Source organism: Lampris incognitus, chromosome 15 (genome assembly GCF_029633865.1).
Source record: "Lampris incognitus isolate fLamInc1 chromosome 15, fLamInc1.hap2, whole genome shotgun sequence".
Classification (NCBI taxonomy): Eukaryota; Metazoa; Chordata; class Actinopteri; order Lampriformes; family Lampridae; genus Lampris; species Lampris incognitus.
Genome location: NC_079225.1, coordinates 7,628,026 through 7,651,790, shown reverse-complemented (window position 1 = coordinate 7,651,790; position 23,765 = coordinate 7,628,026). Strand labels below are relative to the sequence as shown.

Sequence of the window (23,765 nt, the reverse complement as noted above, 5' to 3'; positions counted from 1 at the left end):
AAACACCCCTTCAGAATCCAACGGTGGCATCACAAGCGCTACGTCCATCTGTTTTTACACATTCTATGAGAGGATGTGATTCTGCTGGTGTCTGAGCATCCCTGGCTGTGTGATACTTCATCAGAGGCATATAAAGATACCAACAAAAATCAATACGCATGAGTTGTTAATCAGATCTACAGAGTAGTGCCACCTCCCTCTTGTTTATAGTTGCTTGGATGATAAATGATTCACACAGAAGATATCTGTTAAAGGACAATCTCACTGAAAGCTGCTTTTCTTTGAGATGATATAATTGAAAGACAAGTCAAGCTCTTAGCAGCTACTTTGAGTGAATGGACAAAAAAACTAAAATTGAAATAAATCTCACAATAATTTTTAGGTCATTCTCACTTTTTTTTTACCCCCCCCCCCTTTTCAATTGTATCCGGCCAATTACCCCACTTTTCCGAGCTGTCCTGGTAGCTGCTCCACCCCCCTCTGCTAATCCGGGGAGGGCTGCAGACTACCACATGTCTCCTCCCATACATGTGGAGTCACCAGCCGCTTCTCTTCATATGACAGTGAGGAGTTTCACCGGGGGAGCGTAGCACATGGGAGGATCACGCTATTCCCCCCATTTCCCCATCCCTCTTGAAGAGGTGCCCCGACCGACCAGAGGAGGCGCTAGTGCAGTGACCAGGACACATACCCACATCCGGCTGCCCACCCGCAGACACTTCCAAATGTGTCTGTAGGGACGCCTGACCGAGCCGGAGGTAACACAGGGATTCGAACCGGCGATCCCGTGTTGGTAGGCAACAGAATAGACCGCGACGCTACCCGGACACCCCAGGTCATTTTCACTCTTAATTTTATCTTGCTGATTTGTATACAAAATGTAAACGGTTTATTCGTATCCCTGCTTCTGATTTTGTGTTATTGGTGAACTGGCCACTGGACTCCTTTGTGAGCCAGTAGGCAGACCCTACTAGTCATGTCCTTACAGTAGTCCTGAACAGTGGCCCGCAACGTCTGATCTCGATGCCGAGTGGGTCACTGTTGATCCTGGTGGGCACATTATTCTGTAGAAGTACGAGTCATTATCTTATAAGAATATATTTGTGCGATTTTTTTTTCCTTCCCTCCCCCACTCTCACCCCTCCACCTCACATGTTTGGAACAGCGTCAGCTTCATTCACCAGCTTTTGAGTGTTTTATCGTCCAAAAGCAGACTGTAGCCAGTGCTTTGTCAGTTTTTCCTAGCTTGTCAGAACATTCTGCCGTAGCGCCAGTGTATAGTAACCACAACCCCAAGAAGCTCCGGTGCAGTTTAACTGTGTTAACCTGTCGTTAGATAGCTGGTGTTCTATCCTTTCTTTCTAACGAAACACTGACCTGTATACATACACACAGATGTGTAGGATGATGTGAACAATATGTGGAGAGATCAGTGAGCTCGCCCCTGTCGGTGCCTTCACATCTTCATGACAAGGCCTCGGGGTCTTGAAGTCATGCGGAGCCGTGAATACTGATCTGTTGGTGTCTGAAGACTTTGATTCCTCTTGGCTCAACTGAGTTTTCTCTGGTTTCGTTTGTTGGGGCGTGTTAATCGGGCCCTGGGGCAGCAAGACTCGGGAATTCTGAGAATGCTGGTGGTGCTTGGCTGTGTTTCTGTGTGGACCGCAGGAAGTCTTGCATAAGTGTTAAAGGTTGTCTCGGATAACAGAAGCCCGTTACACAAGCAGGGGAGTGGGAGAAGAAGAGAGAGAGAGATGCGCTGTAGTTTTGGTTTGATTTTGAAGTCATATTTGGGTGGATACAGAAGCGAGAGAGAAGTCTGCTGTTTTCAACATGTATACGGCACCAGTAAGCTGCAAGGTCTTGAGTCAGCACGGTGTTTTAACCAGCACTTTGTTCCCTTTAGCACCCCTGAAGATGTCAGAGACTCTGTTTGAGGGCTTTGAGAAGATGGGGAAGAAACAGAACAAGGAGCAGGTACCGCCACCAGTGAATCCTCAAAACAAGAAGCCCCCAGCAAGCAAATCATCCAAGAAACCAAACTCCAGCAGCAGCCCCACTTCTGCAACCTACAAAAACCTTGAGGAGGCCTTCAAAGCAGTAAGCAGTGTGCTGTCTTAAAGGGACAGTTCACCCCAAAATCAGAAGTACATATTTTTCCTCTTACCCATAGTGCTACTTATCCATCGAGATCGTTTTGATGTGAGTTGCCAGGTTTTGGAGACATCAGCCGTAGAGATGTCTGCCTTCTCTCAAATACAGTGGAACTGGACGGCACTCGGCTTGTGTTGCTCAAACTGCCAAAAAAATACATTTGAAAAACTGGACACCAATGTCTCTTTCCAGAAATCATGACCCACTCAGTCAAGATAATCCACACACTTTGTTGTGTGCAGTTTCTGTAGGTGTAGGAAAATGGTTCAGGAATCGGGAAATACCATTTCCCCCAGCCCACAGCAGTGCAACATACAGACAAAAACACATCCAAGAACTACGAGAACACACATATCCACACTAACACACATATCCAAACTAAACCAAAAAACAAAAACAAAAAAAAACACTGTCCAAGGCAACAAACGCCAGCCAGGATGACTGTTGGAACCGCCGGTCTGCATGGGCTAGCAGTTAGCTTAGCTTGCTCCGCTTCTGCATCCTGTCAGACCGCCCTCAGTGTTTCCTCCTTGGGTGCAGCTCCAGGCAAAGCCACGGTCCCGGGGCCCACAGCTTAGCAGACCAAGTTCTCCCAGCCGATCCAGCGCCAGCTCTCCCAGCCAACAGATGAAGACAAAAACTTCGCAGATGTGGACAAAGACATTGCGTCAACGGTACTGGGTGAGGCCGCCGCAAACGTGAATTCGCGCCGCCATTTTCCCACACCGGAAGCGTTCCTTCATGAAACTGCACCCAACAAGGTGTCTGGATGTTATGTAACCGGGTCATGATTTCTCGAAAGAGACGTTGCTGCTGAGTTATTCAAATGTTTTGTTTTTTATTTTTGTTTGTTTGTTGTTGTTTTTTTTTTGGTGCTTTGAGCAACAGAAGCCAAGTGCCATCCAGTTCCATTGTTTCTGGGAGGAGGCAGACATCTCTACGGCCGATGTCTCCAAAACTCGGCGACTCACACCAAACCGATCAGAATCCTGTTTACTGGCCATGTGGGTCTGTACACATGTGGAGTTTGACTCAGGTTTCATGGCTCTCGCAGTAATGTAGAATAACAACACAACAATCTTCAGATATATACACAAGGACTGACTTATGCAGGAGAAATAAGAGGTGATAAGGTGCAGTGGTGCAGAGAATATATCAGAGATGCTGAAATACATGTTAGCAGGTTCCTGACGTACATGCCTGAGGTAGATGTACATGACAGAGTGTACCGGTATACGTCCAATGTACAGCACATACAAGATAAATGGATAAATAGCACTACAGGTAAGAGGAAAAACTTGTATGTTTGATTTTGGGGTGAACCCTCCCTCTACAGGGGTGAATCTCAGTCCATGTAAAAAGCTATGTTGTTCTGATTCTTATGCTGCCTTTTGTTTGTATTTTAATGAGCACAGGACAAACTGTTGAACTGTTTCTGACATTATGCATTGACCTTTCAGAGAAATTGACCTTTCAGAGAAATTGTGACTGTGTCATATTGATTTGCACCAGCTTAGCCAACGGTTGCACTAACAATGGACGATTTCTAGGCTTCAAAAGCAGTGATATCAGAATATCTTGACCATGAAACTAATAGTTCTCTCACATAATCAGCAGAGTTTTTTACATTGGTACAGAATAGCCCATATCTTTAAGCACGTAGCAGCAGTGATTTATTGTGGCTTGACAGATCACAGGCAGACTGTCACATGCTGAATCCCAGTCTGAGCTTCATATAATGAGGGTTTTTGTTGTTCATGCTTTCTCCTTAATCTGTCTTGCTCTCTCAGCTGGATGTTGGGGAGCTGAAGCAGCAACTGGTGCAGAGTCAGACTCTATTCCCGGAAAACCCGTCAGTGTGGGTCAAAGATCTGGCAGGATACCTCAACCACAAGCTGACTGCCCCAGAACCTGAGCCCACACTCAGTAGCTATGCCTACGGTCAGTCGAATGAATGCTGTCTTCATCCATTTTGTCAGTTGGTCAATAAAAGATGTAGAACCAAGTATTACCTTACTGAGAACTTTCTTTTCTGCCCAGGTTACAATGCGGAGGGGGCAATACAGATATGCATAAGATGCAGTAGCTACAAACTTACTGAGAACTTTCTTTTCTCCCTGTTGAAAATGTCATGTGGGTGGCACGGTGGTGCATTGGTTAGTACTGTCGCCTCACAGCAAGAAGGTCCTGGGTTTGAGTCCCGGAGTAGTCCAACATTGGGGGTCGTCCTGGGTCGTCCTCTGTGTGGAGTTTGCATGTTCTCCCGTGTCTGCGTGGGTTTCCTCCGGGTGCTCCGGTTTCCTCCCACAGTCCAAAGACATGTAGGTCAGGTGAATCAAAGACATGTAGGTCAGCTGACTCAAAGACATGTAGGTCAGGTGACTCAAAGACGTGTAGGTCAGGTGAATCAAAGACGTGTAGGTCAGGTGAATCAAAGACATGTAGGTCTGGTGAATCAAAGACATGTAGGTCAGCTGAATCAAAGACCTGTAGGTCAGGTGAGTCAAAGACGTGTAGGTCAGCTGAGTCAAAGACATGAAGGTCAGGTGAGTCAAAGACGTGTAGGTCAGATGAGTCAAAGACGTGTAGGTCAGCTGAGTCAAAGACATGTAGGTCAGGTGAATCAAAGACATGTAGGTCAGCTGAATCAAAGACATGTAGGTCAGATGAGTCAAAGACGTGTAGGTCAGGTGGATCAAAGACATGTAGGTCAGCTGAATCAGACATGTAGGTCAGCTGAGTCAAGGACATGTAGGTCAGCTGAATCAAAGACATGTAGGTCAGATGAGTCAAAGACGTGTAGGTCAAGTGGATCAAAGACATGTAGGTCAGCTGAATTGGCCATACCAAATGGTCCCTAGGTATGAATGTGTGTGTGTGTGTGTGTGTGTGGGGGTCCTGTGTGATGGCCTGGCGGCCTGTCCAGGGTGTCTCCCCGCCTGCTGCCCAATGACTGCAGGGATAGGCTTCATCATCCCTGTGACCCTGACAGCAGGGTCACCGGTTCGGGTGATGGATGGATGGATGTGTGATGTTAACACTGGTTTCATGCACACATTAGGTTGGTCTTACTTTTTAACAAGATGAACAGTGTGAGTGTGAAAGGTTTCTGCAGGACCCAGACTTCTTCATACCATCATCATGTCTTTCTTCTTTCCACAGATTACCCTTACTGTCTCACAGGAAAAGAGCTGCGGAGTGTAATCAAGGCTCTGATTGGGCGATGCAGCGACCATCTGATGGACTTCTTTGACCACTGTGTTTACACTATGCTCAAGGAGCTGGACAGACAGACAGGTAGCAGGAAATTAGGGCTGAACAATATTGGGGGAAAAAATCAACATTGCGGTGTCTTCTGCGGTTTTGTGTTGCAATATCAAGGTACACAACTGGCGATGTGTCCTGGTGGTGACAATGTCACCTCGGCAGACGTCTCCAGTTTATTTCCCACCAAAACTGTTGCGGTGCAAACACTAGGGATTTTAACAACCAGTCCTTCTTTGAATCTTGAATACCAGAGGAGTTACACAGTTTTACTAGATACATGGAGCCTTTAGCTTTCAGAGCACTGCTTGCAAAGGATTTATCACTTTAGTAATTATACAGGTGATTATTAAAGGGTAAAATAGGGCAGTTCTCCAAGAAGTCATTAAAACGTGTCTGTGAATGTTCTCATTCATCCAGGTCATGGTTATCCAAAGGAATTGAATCAAGTACAGCTGGACTTGGTATATATCCGTGAAGATGTTTCGCCTCTCATCCAAGAGGCTTCATCCGTTCATGCCTTTCTGACTAGACCAAGCTAGTCTGGTTTAGACTAGCTTGGTCTAGTCAGAAAGGCATGAACTGGCTGACACAGATCCCACTGTAGCCGGACTCGATAAAGCAGCAAAAATTGGCAACGCTGTCGTCAGGAGGGGGGCGGAGTCGGCTTGTGCTCGTCACATGAATGCATCTCTGGGTGTGTGGGGAAAAAGCAGTGGTTCGGCCTGGATTCGCCTTGTCAAGAAAATGGCGAAGCGTCTCCTTCAAGACTTCCGGCCGGAGAGATGCAGCTGGCGAATGCATGCAGTACAAGGGTGGTGTTTGAACTAAAATAGGGATCGATTGGCCACTAAATTGGGAGAAAAGGGAAAAGTCAGAAATAAATGTATAAAAAAGAAACACTGTACAGTCAACGCTAGGCGAGGCCGCCGCTGGAGGGCCTTGGTGTTTCCTCCCCCGGTGGAGCTCCGGGCAGGGCTGTACAGCTCCAGACAGGGTCGTACAGTTTCGGGAAGGGCCGTACAGCTCCGGGAAGGGCCGTACAGCTCCGGGAAGGGCCGTACAGCTCCGGGAAGGGCCGTACAGCTCCGGGAAGGGCCGTACAGCTCCAGACAGGGTCGTACAGTTTTGGGAAGGGCCGTACAGTTCCGGGAAGGGCTGTACAGCTCCAGACAGGGTCGTACAGTTTCGGGAAGGGCCGTACAGCTCCGGGAAGGGCCGTACAGCTCCGGGAAGGGCCGTACAGTTCCGGGAAGGGCTGTACAGCTCCAGACAGGGTCGTACAGTTTCGGGAAGGGCCGTACAGCTCCGGGAAGGGCTGTACAGCTCCAGACAGGGTCGTACAGTTTCGGGAAGGGCCGTACAGTTCCGGGAAGGGGCGTACAGCTCCGGGAAGGGCCGTACAGTTCCGGGAAGGGTGTACAGCTCCGGGCAGGGCGGTGCAGTTCCGGGAAGGGCTGTACAGCTCCGGGAAGGGCCGTACAGCTCCGGGAAGGGCCGTACAGTTCCGGGAAGGGCCGTACAGCTCCGGGAAGGGCCGTACAGTTCCGGGAAGGGCTGTACAGCTCCAGACAGGGCCGTACAGTTTCGGGAAGGGCTGTACAGTTCCGGGAAGGGTGTACAGCTCCGGGCAGGGTGGTGCAGCTCTGGGAAGGGCCGTACAGCTCCGGGAAGGGCCGTACAGTTCCGGGAAGGGCTGTACAGCTCCAGACAGGGCCGTAGAGTTTCGGGAAGGGCCGTACAGTTCCGGGAAGGGCCTTACAGCTTCGGGAAGGGCCTTACAGCTCCGGGAAGGGCCGTACAGTTCCGGGAAGGGCCGTACAGCTCCGGGAAGGGCCGTACAGTTCCGGGAAGGGCCGTAGAGTTTCGGGAAGGGCCGTAGAGTTCCGGGAAGGGCCTTACAGCTTCGGGAAGGGCTGTACAGCTCCAGACAGGGCCATAGAGTTTCGGGAAGGGCCGTAGAGTTTCGGGAAGGGCCGTACAGTTCCGGGAAGGGCCGTACAGCTTCGGGAAGGGCCTTACAGCTCCGGGAAGGGCCGTACAGCTCCGGGAAGGGCCGTACAGCTCCGGGAAGGGCCGTACAGCTCCGGGAAGGGCCGTACAGCTCCGGGAAGGGCCGTACAGTTCCGGGAAGGGCCGTACAGCTCCGGGAAGGGCCGTACAGCTCCGGGAAGGGCCGTACAGTTCCGGGAAGGGCCGTACAGCTCCAGACAGGGCCGTACAGTTTCGGGAAGGGCCGTACAGTTCCGGGAAGGGTGTACAGCTCCGGGCAGGGTGGTGCAGCTCTGGGAAGGGCCGTACAGCTCCGGGAAGGGCCGTACAGTTCCGGGAAGGGCTGTACAGCTCCAAACAGGGCCGTAGAGTTCCGGGAAGGGTGTACAGCTCCGGGCAGGGTGGTGCAGCTCTGGGAAGGGCCGTACAGCTCCGGGAAGGGCCGTACAGTTCCGGGAAGGGTGTACAGCTCCGGGCAGGGCGGTGCAGTTCTGGGAAGGGCCGTACAGCTCCGGGAAGGGCCGTACAGTTCCGGGAAGGGCTGTACAGCTCCAGACAGGGTCGTACAGTTTCGGGAAGGGCCGTACAGCTCCGGGAAGGGCCGTGCAGCTCTGGGCAAGGCTCTAAGCGCTTTCAGCCAAGTCAACGCCAGCTCTCCCAGCTATTAAATGAAAAAAATTGACGAACAAAATATAAAATATCACACAAAGACACAAACTTAGACGCAGACATGGACAAAGACACTGCGTAGTCAGCACGGGGTGAGGCCGCCGTAAACACGAGTTCGCGCGCTATCTTCCCACCATGGGAACTTATGAGTTATTAGGGACTTATAAGACGTGGATCTTTTCACATCGCACCCTGTCCTTCTCGCTGCCTTCCGTTTCTCTCCTGAAGGCACTGTCTAATGAAGACAGAAGAAGCACTGAACGGTAGTTGGAGTCACCGTGCTGAAAATTGGTGCTACACTTTCTATTGCTGAGTTTTTTAAGACGGCAGCTAATTGATGTTCAGATTATGAATGCTGTTATCACTGGTCATTCTGGTGGTTAGTGTATGGTGTGACTGTCCCAGGAAACATGTTGGTGTTTTCCACCTTCACTTCAGCAGCCAGATGTGCTGGGGCAGATGTGCTGGGGCAGATGTGCTGGGGCAGGTAGCAGGCAGGTTGTTGTGCTGACAAGCAGGAATGGCAGAATAATGGTGTAAAATACCTCCGTCAACAGAAACAACACCAGAAGCTTAAAGGTGTTTGATTTATTCTATGGTGGGGAAAGAAAGGCCTGATATAACATCACCGAGTTTCATTTTGGAGGGATGCGAATGTGATTTGGAGTCGTCACACACCAGTACAACTGACCAGTACAAACACCAATACAAATGACCGGTACAAATGACCAGTACAAACACTAGTACAAATAACCAGTGCAAATGACCAGCATCACAACAGGTGTCTGTAGGATGAAGAAAAGATGACATTCCTTAGAATGTCCAACTTGAAACAAGATTGCATGATAACGTAACGATCATTTGATCTAAATGAATAATTCTTGCTTTACTCCAAAATAATCCATTTCTGTTTCTCCCCGTCTCCAGGAGAGCCTTTGCATGGCTATCGAGTTTGCATTCAGGCAATCCTGCAAGACAAGCCAAAAATAGCAACCCAAAACCTGGCTGAGGTGAGTGTGTGTGTGTGTGTGTGTGTGTGTGTGGACCCTGTGATGGCCTAGCAGCCTGTCCGGGGTGTCTCCCTGCCTGTCCCCCAATGACTGCTGGGAAAGGCTCCAGCATCCCACGACCCTGGGAGCAGGATAAGCGGTTTGGATGATGGATGGATGATGGAAGGATGGATAATATGAGGGAATTTACATCTGTCACCTTACGTTTTTTAAACACTAAAATATGTTTTCCTGCTCCTCAATGCTCTCTCTAGTACCTGGAGTTGTTGCGGTCGGTTCAGAATCGTCCTGCCAAGTGTCTGACCATAATGTGGGCTCTGGGCCAAGCTGGATTCTATGACCTCAGCCAGGGACTACGAGGTGATCTATCGGCACACACAACAAGCGAGAGGATGTAGAATGATTCCTCAGTCGCACATTAACTTATGTTATTGTACATCATCCTTTGTCTGTATATGTTACTGTCCAATGCCACCTCCTGCTGGCAGTCTTCATCTCTACCTCACTCTTTCCCAACAACCGTATGTTGAAAGTGTGCCGGCAGGACTTCTGGGTCAGGGAGTATGAATATGAAGCAAGAGTGCATTCTAGAAAACTGACACACACAGTCAGCCATCTGCAAGTGAGAGTTGAACACCAAAACCAGATGCCGTCAGGATGGCTTTCCCAACCGTTAGAGAGGAGTAAGTGCCCGAGCTGGCACCCAGTCCTAAACTGACATTCACTGTCCAGGAAGACTGGGTATTCAGGGACATATACCACAAAGCTACAACAGCCCATGTAAACTTCAGATGTTACAAACAACAGTCACCTGGCACAGTTACAAAAAACACAAGCTTATTAAAACACCACGTGTGCTACCCCAGCATGCCACTGGGTTTACTGCCCCTGTAATCAGAGGCGAAACGTCCTCACGGATATATACCAAGTCCAGTTGCACTGGATTCAACTCCTTTGGATAACCGTGCCCTGGATGAATGAGAACATTCACAGACAATGCCGGGACTGTGTGTGAAATGTCTGACATAAACCCTCATGGAATAAAATGACCCTAAAAGCTTCGTGATCTCCAGATACCATGGCTAGTTTCTACTTTAACCAGGATAGCCGGGAAAAAAAATCACTGACAATTGTTTTTTTTCCTGATGCCAAAAGTTGTTTGGGGGTCACGAGGTCATAACAACCAGTAGCCAGAACACCCCTGAAAAGAACAGCATGGCCCAGAAAGGGTTGAGGTTGCATAACAACACTCACCCTGTGGTAAGAGAAGTAAAAATCAGCTTATCCGTAGGGATTTCTAAAATAAAAAAGTCCCTTTATAAAATCATGAGGTTGAAGTTTGCTGGTCAGAATCACACATGGACATGGTTTGTTGGCACATTATTAAGGGTAGGGCAGCTACTCTGATGGTGTCGCTCGCCAAACTGCAAGCACCTCGTGATTCAGAATGACCGTGCTACAGCCAAGCCACCCTGCTGATGGAGGTAGCGAGGTACTCGGGAAACTAAAGGAAAACTAGCTTAACCTGCACTGCTGCCACGTCGTCACATTCTATAAGCAAAGTCAACTGTGACTGCCTACCAGCACGGAGCTCGCCGGTTCGAATGCCCCGTCCCTACAGACACAATTGGCCGTTTCTGCGGTGGGAAGCCGGATGTGGGTATGTGTCCTGGTTGCTGCACTAGCGCCTCCTCTGGTCGGTCGAGGCGCCTGTTCAGAGGGGAGGGGGAACTGGGATAGCATGATCCTCATTGTGGAAATGGCTAAGCTACTGTTATGCTACTGAAGAATGTAGTTAGTTTGGTAGCACTGCTACTTTTAGTTAGCTTCTCCCCATCCTTTTTTTGGGGGGGGGGATTTCCCCCCCTTTTTCCTCCCCAATTTTATGTTGCCAAGTACCCCACTCATCCAAACCGTCCCGGTCTCTGCTCCACCCTCTCTGCTGATCCAGGGAGGGCTGCAGACTACCACATGTCTCCTCCCATACTTGTGGAGTCACCAGCCACTTCTTTTCACCTGACAGTGAGGAGTTTCACCAGGGGGACGTAGCGCGTGGGAGGATCATGCTATTTCCCCCAGTTCCCCCTCCCTCCTGGACAGGCACCCCAACTGACCAGAGGAGGTGCTAGGGCAGCGACCAGGACACATACCCACATCCAGCTTCCCACCCGCAGACATGGCCAGTTGTGTCTGCAGGGACACCTGACCAAGCCGGAAGTAACATGGGGATTTGAACTGAGATCCCCGTGTTGGTAGGCAATGGAATAGACCACTACACTACCCGGACGCCCAGCTTCTCTCCATCCTTGATATTACTTCAGGGAGTCTTTTAGAGCTCTGTAGTAACCCAGATGTCCACAAGGTGGTTGAGTCATGGCTATGTAGAAAACACAAATAAGGTTTTACCTGATATATTTTAATTGTATTTTCCTGTTTCCTTCTTTTGTAACGCTAATTACACGTGTTGTTGTTGTTGTTGTTGATTCTTCTATGTGAACACTGAATACCATATATTGGGTAGTATGTAGGTTTTGGCCCATGCTGCTCTTTCCTCCAGCATCACTGTGTGTTCTAATGTTGCAATATCTTCTGTTGTGCGGCCTGAGTACTGTGAACTGACTGAACAGGTGATGTGTGTTTCAGTGTGGCTGGGTATCATGCTTCCTGTGTTGGGCGTGAAGTCCCTGTCTTCATATGCCATTGCCTATCTGGAGAGACTCCTCCTGTAAGTCTTTGTATTTAAAAAAATATCAGACTTTTATATTATTTTCTAATGCATTTGTGATCTTAAAATGTTTTTGAGCCAACCCAGCGCTGGCGTAGACATGTACTGCATTTACTTCAACTAGACCCCCAGAAAACGACAATTATGTGGTCGCGAAATTATATTTTTTATTTTTTGTCACGGGAAGTGGAAACGATTGCAGCAAATTTGGAGAGGCTACTGAGTCCTACAGAAAGTTGGTACAGAGAAGTGCCACGCGGCTGTGCATGGTGTAGCTTTGTACGTCAGCACTTTGCTGTAGTGTTACCGTAGCTACAAGACCTTTTTATTTACATATTGCAGCCAAGAGAATATGAAAAGATTTTTATGCTATCTCAATTTTAAACATAAAAGTTGTATTTAAAATCTTTGCACTGGAACATATTTTTTGCACCAAAATATTGTTCTATTGAATTCGATTCATAATTCTACAACCTGAACACAGAAAGTCAGTTCTGTCACTTTTTATCATACTTTATTGTTCTTGTTAACATTCTTGTTTTGCATGGCCAGCAATGGAAGACATTTAGCACTAACTGGTGAGTTGTTGAAGGGTTTTTTAATTTTAAGTTTTAAAAAGGTCGCACGTGTATCCAACACATGCATGGTTTGGTGGCTTGTGTTACTGAGAGCGTGTAGGAGAAGGTTTATGCATGTTTGACTATGAGAAAGTTGTTTTTGTACTTCTGTTGTGATGCCATCAGGAAGCATCATGCAGTCTTCAGTAAGAATAAGGTGGACCATCATGTAGGTTCAGTGCTGAAAGACCTCACCAGTTTCACTCTTCAGTACAGAAGAGCAAAAAACGTGTTTTCCACTGAGCGTATGGATGTGTTGAAATGTTTCATCTTTTGCAACCGATTTCAGTCCAACACTGACTTGAAGCCACTGCTGCCGTGATACTGCCAAGAAAGCCAACGCTATAACCACAGATAGCCAGCTAATAAGTGGTTAGCTTGCTAACTGTTGTCTAAGGGCATTCACAAATTAAAGCATAAAAGTGAGTAGATGGTGTAATCTCCGTGTACAAAGTAACCTTGTCTTCCTCCAAGCCATGGGTTCTTTTGTTTTTTGGTTTTTTTAAAAATGTCTCCCCAATTGAATCTGGCCAATTACCCCGCTCTTTTTGAGCCATCCCGGTTGCTGCGGCACTCCCTCTCTGCCGATCCGGGGGGCGCCCCGACCGACCAGAGGAGGCACTACTGCAGCGACCAGTACAAATAGCCACATCCGACTTCCCACCCACAGACACGGCCAATTGTGTCTGTAGGAATGCCCAACCAAGCCGGAGGTAACACGGAGATTCGAACCGCTGACCCCGGGGTTGGTAAGCGACGGAATAGACTGCTACGCTACCCGGGTGCCCCCTTTTGGGGGTTTTTTATGTATGTCGCATTATCCTCAGCAGGATGTTACTTTTTAATCTAAGGAATGTACTGTTAAAACTTAATTTGATATAATACTGGGTGTGAGAGTAGGTTGCAAGTTGAGGAGAGCCTGGAGAGGTGGAGGTATGCACTGGAGAGAAGAGGAATGAAAGTCAGTAGAAGCAAGACGGAATACCTATGCGTGAATGATAGGGAGGACAGTGGAATGGTGAGGATGCAAGGAGTAGAGGTGACGAAGGCATATGAGTTTAAATACTTGGGTCAACTGTCCAAAGTAACGTGGAGTGCAGAAGAGCGGTGAAGAAGAGAGTGCAGGCAGGGTGGAGTGGGTGGAGAAGAGTGTCAGGAGTGATTTGTGACAGAAGGGTACCAGCAAGAGTTAAAGGGAAGGTTTACAAGATGGTAGTGAGACCAGCTATGTTATATGGTTTGGAGACAGTGGCACTGATGAAAAGACAGGAGGAGGAGCTGGAGGATGGCAGAGTTGAAGATGATAAGATTTTCATTGGGAGTGATGAAGAAGGACAGGGTTAGGAACGAGTATATTAGAGGGACCGCTCAGGTTGGATGGTTTGGAGACAAAGCAAGAAAGACAAGATTGAGATGGCTTGGACATGTGTGGAGGAGAGTTGCTGCAACCCTCACCCCATAGGTGAGGGTTGGAACGACGATTGACTGGTAAATTGAGAGCTTTGCCTTCCGGCTCAGCTCCTTCTTCACCACAACTGTCTGGTACAACATCCGCATTACTGCTAATGCTGCACCACTCTGCCTGTCAATCTCCCGTTCCATCCTACCCTCACTCATGAACAATACCCCGAGATACTTGAACTTCTTTACTTGAGGCACCAAGTCATCCCCAACCCAGAGGGAGCAATCCACCATTTTTCGTAGAGAACAATGGCCTCAGACTTGGAGGCGCTGACTCTCATCCCGGCCATTTCACACTCAACTGCAAACCGGTCACGTTCTGATGAAGCCAACAAAACCACATCATCTGCGAAGAGCAGAGATGCAATTCTGAGGTTTCCAAAATGGGCACACTCCTCACTTTGGCTGTGCATTGAGATCCTGTCCGTGAATATCACAAACAGAATTGGAGACAAGGGACAACCTTGGCGGAGTCCGACACCCACCGAAAACGTGTTTGACTTTGTGCTGAGAATATGGACACAGTTCTCACTTTGATTATACAAAGACCGGATGGCTTGTAGCAACTGCCCCAGTACCCCATACTCCCGCAGTACCCCCCACAGAGTGCCCCGGGGTACACGGTCGTAAGCCTTCTCCAAGTCCACAAAACACATGTAGACAGGCTGGTCAAACTCCCATGTTCCCCTCAGCACTTCCGCAAGGGTAAAGAGTTGGTCTGTTGTTCCACGGCCAGGATGGAATCTGCATTGTTCCTCCTGGATCTGAGGTTCAACAAATCGGTCAAGCCTTCTTTCCAGCACCCTAGAGTAGATTTTCCCAGGGAAGCTGAGCAATGTCATGCGCTGATAATTGGAGCACACCCTCTGCTCCCCCCTTTTAAATATGGGAACCACCACCCCAGTCTGCCACTCCACAGATACTGTCCCCGACCGCCACGCGACACTGAAGAGGCATGTCAGCCAAGACAGCCTAACAATGTCCAGAGCCTTCAGCATCTCAGGGTGAATCTCATCCACACCCAGCGCCTTGCCACTGAGGAGCTTTTTAACTACCCCAGAAACCTCTGCCCGGAATATGGGTGGGGCTTCGCCTGAGTCTTCAGACTCCACCTCCTTCACTGAGAACGTGTTAGTTGGGTTCAGGAGCTCCTCAAAGTGTTCTTTCCACCACTCGACAACTTCCCCAGTCCAGGTCAACATTTTCCCTCCCCGGCTGAACACAGCCTGAGTCAAGCTCTGCTTCCCCTTCCTGAGTCACCGGATGGTTTGTCAGAACTTCCTGGACGCAACTGAAAGTCCTCCTCCATAGCCTTGCCGAACTCCTCCCACACCCGAGAATTTGCTTCCATGACTGCTGAAGCCGTAGTCCTTCTGGCCTCCCAGTACCTGTCTGCTGCTTCAGGAGACCCCTGGCCCAACCAGGCCTGAAAGGCCTCCTTCTTCAGCCTGACGGCTCCCCTCAACGCCAGTGCCCACCAGCAGGTTCTTTGGTTGCCACCTCAATAGGCACCGATTACCTTATGACCACACCTCCTGCCTGCCGCATCTGCAATAGAGGCTTTAAACATGGCCCACTCAGACTCCATGTCCCCAGCCTCCCTCGGGATACATGAGAACTTCTTGCGGAGGTGGGAGTTGAACACCTCACAGACAGGGGCCTCTGCCAGATGTTCCCAGTTCACCCTCACTACACGTTTGGGTTTGCCAGGTCTTTCCGGCAGCCTTCCCCGCCATCTGATCCAACTCACCACCAGGTGGTGATCAGTTGACAGCTCTGCTCCTCTCTTCACCAGAGTGTCCAAAACATACAGCTGCAGATCTGATGATACGACCACAAAGTCTATCATCGATCTTTGGCCTAAGGTGTTCTGGTACCAAGTACATGTATGAACTACTTTATGTTCGAACATGGTGTTTGTTGTGGCCAATCCATGACTCGCACAGAAGTCAAATAACAAGTTACCGCTCGGGTTCAGATTGGGGAGGCTGTTTCTCACGCCCCTCCAGGTTTCTCCATCATTGCAGACGTGAGCGTTGAAGTCCCCCAGCAGAACTATAGAGTCCCAAGGCGGAGCCCTATCCAGGACACCACCCAGAGACTCCCAAGAAGGCCGGATACTCCAAACTGCTATTCGGTTCATAAGCACACACAATAGTCAAAGCCTATGAAATGTAAGTTTACACCAACATCTTGCATTGCGTTCGGGAGTGCATGGTCTATAGGCACCGGGGCCGGTGGGTGATTCCATCCCAAGGCTCTGGGTGACTGACTCAGCTACTCAAGTAACCCGAAAACCCGACTGTCTTTAGCGAGTGACTCATACAAACTCGAGTCAGTAAAAAGAGTCGATCCTCGCATCACTACTGGCAGCTGCGGTTAGGGGGCGTGTGCTTCCAGTGTGATTGAGACAGGCAGGAGAGGCCAACTTTGAATGTTGCGTTTGAAAACCGCAACCGAAAAATCCTACTTGTCCTACCTTCAATAACTGTCACTGCTTTACTATTTAATTTTCAGCTGGTTAGAAATATGGTTTTATTGTATAGAAGAGAAACGGGTTTGTTGGTTCAGTAAAACTTTTTGTGTTTTGGTCAGTAGAAATTGTACGGTTAACATTTTTATATTTTGTGGAATATTGTGGTCTGTTTTTATCATCATATCAAAATGGGTACACTTTATTTAAGTGGTATTGAGGTTCAGAAGTGTAAGTGTCATGACAGCCCTGGTCACACCTCTGAGCATAGCTTCAATGTCATACGAACCAGGAAGCAAGACTTCTATTGGTTGTTTCTGTTGGGAAGCAGAATAGAGGTTCGTTTCATCATAGGACAGTTTCAGAAGAACATTGAGGACGTCTCCAGCTGTGACGTCCATCCATCCATTATCCAAGCCGCTTCTCCTGCTCAGGGTCGCGGGGATGCTGGAATCTATCCCAGCAGTCATTGCTCCCCAAATGTTGCACACATTTCACCAAGTAATGCATGAAGGTTTGACTATGCATTTCATTTTGCTAACATCCTCCTCATCTTCGGCTCACATGATGTGTGAGGAGCAGTAGTTTATACTAGGTAACATGGTGTGTGAGGAGCAGTAGTTTATAGTGGGTCACGTGGTGTGCGAGGAGCAGTAGTTTATACTGGGTCACATGATGTGTGAGGAGCAGTAGTTTGTACTGGGTCACGTGGTGTGCGAGGAGCAGTAGTTTGTACTGGGTCACGTGGTGTGCGAGGAGCAGTAGTTTCGACTGGGTCACATGGTGTGCGAGGAGCAGTAGTTTATGCTGGGTCACATGGTGCGCAAGGAGCAGTAGTTTAGACTGGGTCACATGGTGTGCGAGGAGCAGTAGTTTATAGTGGGTCACGTGGTGTGCGAGGAGCAGTAGTTTGTACTGGGTCACATGATGTGTGAGGAGCAGTAGTTTATAGTGGGTAACGTGGTGTGTGAGGAGCAGTAGTTTCGACTGGGTCACATGGTGTGCGAGGAGCAGTAGTTTATGCTGGGTCACATGGTGCGCAAGGAGCAGTAGTTTATACTGGGTCACATGGTGTGCGAGGAGCAGTAGTTTATACTGGGTCACATGGTGTGCGAGGAGCAGTAGTTTATACTGGGTCACATGGTGTGCGAGGAGCAGTAGTTTCGACTGGGTCACATGGTGCGCGAGGAGCAGTAGTTTCGACTGGGTCACATGGTGTGCGAGGAGCAGTAGTTTATACTGGGTCACATGGTGTGCGAGGAGAAGTAGTGTATACTGGGTCACATGGTGTGCGAGGAGCAGTAGTTTGTACTGGGTCACATGGTGTGCGAGGAGCAGTAGTTTCTACTGGGTCACATGGTGTGCGAGGAGTCACGTGGTGTGCGAGGAGCAGTAGTTTCTACTGGGTCACGTGGTGTGCGAGGAGCAGTAGTTTGTACTGGGTCACGTGGTGTGCGAGGAGCAGTACTTTGTACTGGGTCACGTGGTGTGTGAGGAGCAGTAGTTTCGACTGGGTCACATGGTGCGCGAGGAGCAGTTGCTTATACTGGGTCACATGGTGTGCTAGGAGCAGTAGTTTATACTGGGTCACATGGTGTGCGAGGAGCGGTAATTTGTACTGGGTCACATGGTGTGTGAGGAGAAGTAGTTTCGACTGGGTCACATGGTGTGCGAGGAGCAGTAGTTTATACTGGGTCACATGGTGTGCGAGGAGCAGTAGTTTATACTGGGTCACATGGTGTGCGAGGAGCAGTAGTTTATACTGGGTCACACGGTGTGCTAGGAGCAGTAGTTTCGACTGGGTCACATGGTGTGCGAGGAGCAGTAGTTTATACTGGGTCACATGGTGTGCGAGGAGCAGTAGTTTATACTGGGTCACACGGTGTGCGAGGAGCAGTAGTTTATACTGGGTCACATTGTGTGCGAGGAGCAGTAGTTTATACTGGGTCACATGGTGTGCGAGGAGCAGTAGTTTATACTGGGTCACACGGTGTGCTAGGAGCAGTAGTTTGTACTGGGTCACATGGTGTGCGAGGAGCAGTAGTTTATACTGGGTCACATGGTGTGCGAGGAGCAGTAGTTTCGACTGGGTCACATGGTGTGCGAGGAGCAGTAGTTTATGCTGGGTCACATGGTGCGCAAGGAGCAGTAGTTTATACTGGGTCACATGGTGTGCGAGGAGCAGTAGTTTATACTGGGTCACATGGTGTGTGAGGAGCAGTAGTTTATACTGGGTCACATGGTGTGCGAGGAGCAGTAGTTTATACTGGGTCACATGGTGTGTGAGGAGCAGTAGTTTATACTGGGTCATATGGTGTGCGAGGAGCAGTAGTTTGTACTGGGTCACATGGTGTGTGAGGAGCAGTAGTTTATACTGGGTCATATGGTGTGCGAGGAGCAGTAGTTTCGACTGGGTCACATGGTGTGTGAGGAGCAGTAGTTTATACTGGGTCACATGGTGTGCGAGGAGCAGTAGTTTATACTGGGTCATATGGTGTGCGAGGAGCAGTAGTTTATACTGGGTCACATGGTGTGTGAGGAGCAGTAGTTTATACTGGGTCACATGGTGTGTGAGGAGCAGTAGTTTATACTGGGTCACATGGTGTGCGAGGAGCAGTAGTTTATACTGGGTCACATGGTGTGCGAGGAGCAGTAGTTTGTACTGGGTCACATGGTGTGCGAGGAGCAGTAGTTTGTACTGGGTCACATGGTGTGCGAGGAGCAGTAGTTTATACTGGGTCACATGGTGTGCGAGGACCAGTAGTTTATACTGGGTCACATGGTGTGCGAGGAGCAGTAGTTTATACTGGGTCACATGGTGTGCGAGGAGCAGTAGTTTATACTGGGTCACATGGTGTGCGAGGAGCAGTAGTTTATACTGGGTCACTTGGTGTGCGAGGAGCAGTAGTTTCGACTGGGTCACATGGTGTGCGAGGAGCGGTAGTTTGTACTGGGTCACATGGTGTGCGAGGAGCAGTAGTTTATACTGGGTCACATGGTGTGCGAGGAGCAGTAGTTTGTACTGGGTCACATGGTGTGCGAGGAGCAGTAGTTTGTACTGGGTCACATGGTGTGCGAGGAGCAGTAGTTTATACTGGGTCATATGGTGTGTGAGGAGCAGTAGTTTGTACTGGGTCACATGGTGTGCGAGGAGCAGTAGTTTATACTGGGTCACATGGTGTGCGAGGAGCAGTAGTTTGTACTGGGTCACATGGTGTGCGAGGAGCAGTAGTTTGTACTGGGTCACATGGTGTGCGAGGAGCAGTAGTTTATACTGGGTCACATGGTGTGCGAGGACCAGTAGTTTATACTGGGTCACATGGTGTGCGAGGAGCAGTAGTTTATACTGGGTCACATGGTGTGCGAGGAGCAGTAGTTTCGACTGGGTCACATGGTGTGTGAGGAGCAGTAGTTTGTACTGGGTCACATGGTGTGCGAGGAGCAGTAGTTTCGACTGGGTCACATGGTGTGTTCCAGCTTTTGTTTTAGCTCAGTTAGAAAACAATGAAAAATGGTTGTTCTATTATTCCACTCAACTGTGCTGTGACTATTTTTTTTAAAATTTTTTATTTGTGGCTCTGCTTCTGTAATGTGTCTTTCTGTTCTTTCAGACTCCATGCCAACCTCACAAAGGGATTCGGCATTATGGGACCTAAAGAGTTCTTCCCCTTGCTGGATTTTGCCTTCATGCCCAAGAATGCCCTTCCATCAAGGTGGATATACACATACACCAGTAGTGATACACACTGACATACACCAGTAGTGATACACACTGACATACAGCAGGAGTGATACACACTGACATACAGCAGTAGTGATACACACTGACATACACCAGTAGTGATACACACTGACATACACCAGTAGTGATACACACTGACATACAGAAGGAGTAATAAACACTGACATACACCAGTGATGATACACACTGACATACGGCAGTAGTGTAAACACTGACATACAGCAGTTGTGATACACCCTGACATATGTACAGTAGTGATACACCCTGACATACAGCAGTATTGATACACACTGACATACTACACCAGTAGTGATACACCCTGACATACAGCAGTAGTGATACACACTGACATACAGCAGGAGTGATAAACAGTGACATACAGCAGTAGTGATACACACTGACACACACCAGTAGTGATACACCCTGACATACTACATCAGTAGTGATACACCCTGACATACAGCAGTATTGATACACACTGACATACTACACCAGTAGTGATACACCCTGACATACAGCAGTAGTGATACACACTGACATACAGCAGGAGTGATAAACAGTGACATACAGCAGTAGTGATACACACTGACACACACCAGTAGTGATACACCCTGACATACTACATCAGTAGTGATACACCCTGACATACAGCAGTAGTGATTCACACTGACATATGTACAGTAGTAGTGATACACCCTGACACACAGCAGTAGTGGTACACACTGACATACAGCAGGAGTGATTAACACTGACATACACCAGTAGTGATACACCAGTAATGATACACCCTGACATACTACACCGGTAGAGATACATACTGACATACAGCAGTAATGATACACCCTGACATACTACACCGGTAGAGATACATACTGACATACAGCAGTAATGATACACCCTGACATACTACACCGGTATTGATACATACTGACATACAGCTGTAGTGATACACCCTGACATACAGCAGTAATGATACACACTGACATACACTGGTGGTGATACACACTGACATACAGCAGTAATGATACACACTGACATACACTGGTGGTGATACACACTGACATACAGCAGTAGTGATACACACTGACATACACTGGTGGTGATACACACTGACATACAGCAGTAGTGATACACCCTGACATACTACACCAGTAGTGATACGTACTGACATACAGCAGTAGTGATACACCCTGACATATGTACAACAGTAGTGATACACCCTGACATACATCAGTAATGATACACACTGACATACACTGGTGGTGATACACACTGATATACAGCAGTAGTGATACACCCTGAAATACTAAACCAGTAGTGTTACACCCTGACATACAGCAGTAATGATACACACTGACATACACTGGTGGTGATACACACTGACACACAGCAGTAGTGATACACCCTGACATACAGCAGTAATGATACACACTGACATACACCAGTAGTGATACACACTGACATACAGCAGTAGTGATACACACTGACATACTACACCAGTAGTGATACACCCTGACATACACCAGTGATGATACACACTGACATACGGCAGTAGTGTAAACACTGACATACAGCAGTTGTGATACACCCTGACATATGTACAGTAGTAGTGATACACCCTGACATACTACACCAGTAGTGATACACCCTTACATATGTACCGCAGTAGTGATATACACTGACATACAGCAGTAGTGATACACACTGACATAGAGCAGTAGTGATACACCTTGAAATACTACACCAGTGGTGATACACACTGACATATAGCAGTAGTGATACACCTTGAAATACTACACCAGTAGTGATACACACTGACATACAGCAGTTGTGATACACCCTGACATACTACACCAGTAGTGATACACCCTGACATACAGCAGTAGTGATACACACTGACATACAGAAGTAGTGATACACACTGACATACAGAAGTAGTGATACACCCTGACATACTGCAGTGGTGATACACATTGACATACAGCAGTAGTGATACATCCTGAAATACTACACCAGTAGTGATACACACTGACATGCAGAAGTAGTGATACACCCTGACATACAGCAGTAGTGATACACACTGACATGTGTACAGCGGTAGTGATACACACTGACATACTACACCAGTACTGATACACCCTGACATACAGCAGTAGTGATACACACTGACATGTGTACAGCGGTAGTGATACACACTGACATACTACACCAGTAGTGATACAGCCTGACATACAGCAGTAGTGATACACACTGACATACAGCAGTAGTGATACACGCTGACATATGTACAGCGGTAGTGATACACCCTGACATACTGCACCAGTAGTGATACACCCTGACATACAGCAGTAGTGATACACACTGACATACAGCAGTAATGATATACACTGACATATTTACACCAGTAGTGATACACACTGACATACAGCAGTAGTGATACACCCTGACATACAGCAGTAGTCCTACATCCTGACATATGTACATCAGCAGTGATGCACACTGAGCCGTTTGGGTTGGTTTTAGAGGGATAAAAGTAAATGGCATCCTATCGATTGAAGACATGGAGACATTTTTTTACTTTGCTATTCTTGACCTTTTGGACAAAGGTTTCTGTTGGTCCTAAAGCTTTCATAGGAGGACTTGTCCTAAGGCTTTCACAGGACGACTTGTCTTAAAGTTTTCACAGGAGGACTTGTCCTAAAGCTTTCACAGGAGGACTTGTCCTAAAGCTTTCACAGGAGGACTTGTCCTAAAGCTTTCACAGGAGGACTTGTCCTAAAGCTTTCAAAGGAGGACTTGTCCTAACGTTTTCACAGGAGGCCTTTCCTAAAGCTTTCACATGAGGACTTGTCCTAAAGCTTTCATAGAAGGACTTGTCCTAAAGCTTTCACAGGAGGACTTCTCCTAAAGTTTTCACGGGAAGACTTTTCCTAAACCTTTCACATGAGGACTTGTCCTAAAGCTTTCATAGGAGGACTTGTCCTAAAGCTTTCACAGGAGGACTTTTCCTTAAGCTTTCACATGAGGACTTGTCCTAAAGCTTTCACAGGAGGACTTGTCCTAAGGCTTTCATAGGAGTCTTGTCCTCAAGCTTTCACATGAGGACTTGTCCTAAAGCTTTCACAGGAGGACTTGTCCTAACGTTTTCACAGGAGGACTTTTAAGCTTTCACAGGAGGACTTTTAAGCTTTCACATGAGGACTTCTCCTAAAGCTTTCATAGGAGGACTTGTCCTCAAGCTTTCACATGAGGACTTGTCCTAAAGCTTTCACAGGAGGACTTCTCCTAAAGTTTTCATAGGAGGACTTGTCCTAAAGCTTTTACAGGAGGACTTGTCCTAAAGCTTTCATAGGAGGACTTGTCCTAAAGCTTTCACAGGAGGACTTTTCCTAAAGCTTTCATAGGAGGACTTGTCCTAAAGCTTTCACAGGAGGACTTGTCCTAAGCCTTTCATAGGAGTTTTGTCCTCAAGCTTTCACATGAGGACTTGTCCTAAAGCTTTCACAGGAGGACTTGTCCTAACGTTTTCACAGGAGGACTTTTCCTTAAGCTTTCACATGAGGACTTGTCCTAAAGCTTTCATAGGAGGACTTGTCCTCAAGCTTTCACAGGAGGACTTTTCCTAAAGCTTTCATAGGAGGACTTGTCCTAAAGCTTT

At 48.0% G+C, this 23,765-nt stretch overlaps 1 protein-coding gene across 1 annotated transcript in view; it reads left to right on the top strand.

The window, feature by feature from the left end:
* The window catches only part of tmem214 (transmembrane protein 214), a 66,830-nt gene that overhangs the window by 19,628 nt on the left and 23,437 nt on the right, over positions 1-23,765 (top strand). The window contains exons 2-8 of the mRNA XM_056294312.1: positions 1,907-2,100; positions 3,945-4,095; positions 5,317-5,451; positions 9,007-9,089; positions 9,344-9,449; positions 11,733-11,814; positions 19,977-20,078. Of these exons, the coding sequence (XP_056150287.1) occupies positions 1,907-2,100; positions 3,945-4,095; positions 5,317-5,451; positions 9,007-9,089; positions 9,344-9,449; positions 11,733-11,814; positions 19,977-20,078 (853 nt within the window). The remainder of the gene's footprint in view (positions 1-1,906; positions 2,101-3,944; positions 4,096-5,316; positions 5,452-9,006; positions 9,090-9,343; positions 9,450-11,732; positions 11,815-19,976; positions 20,079-23,765) is intronic.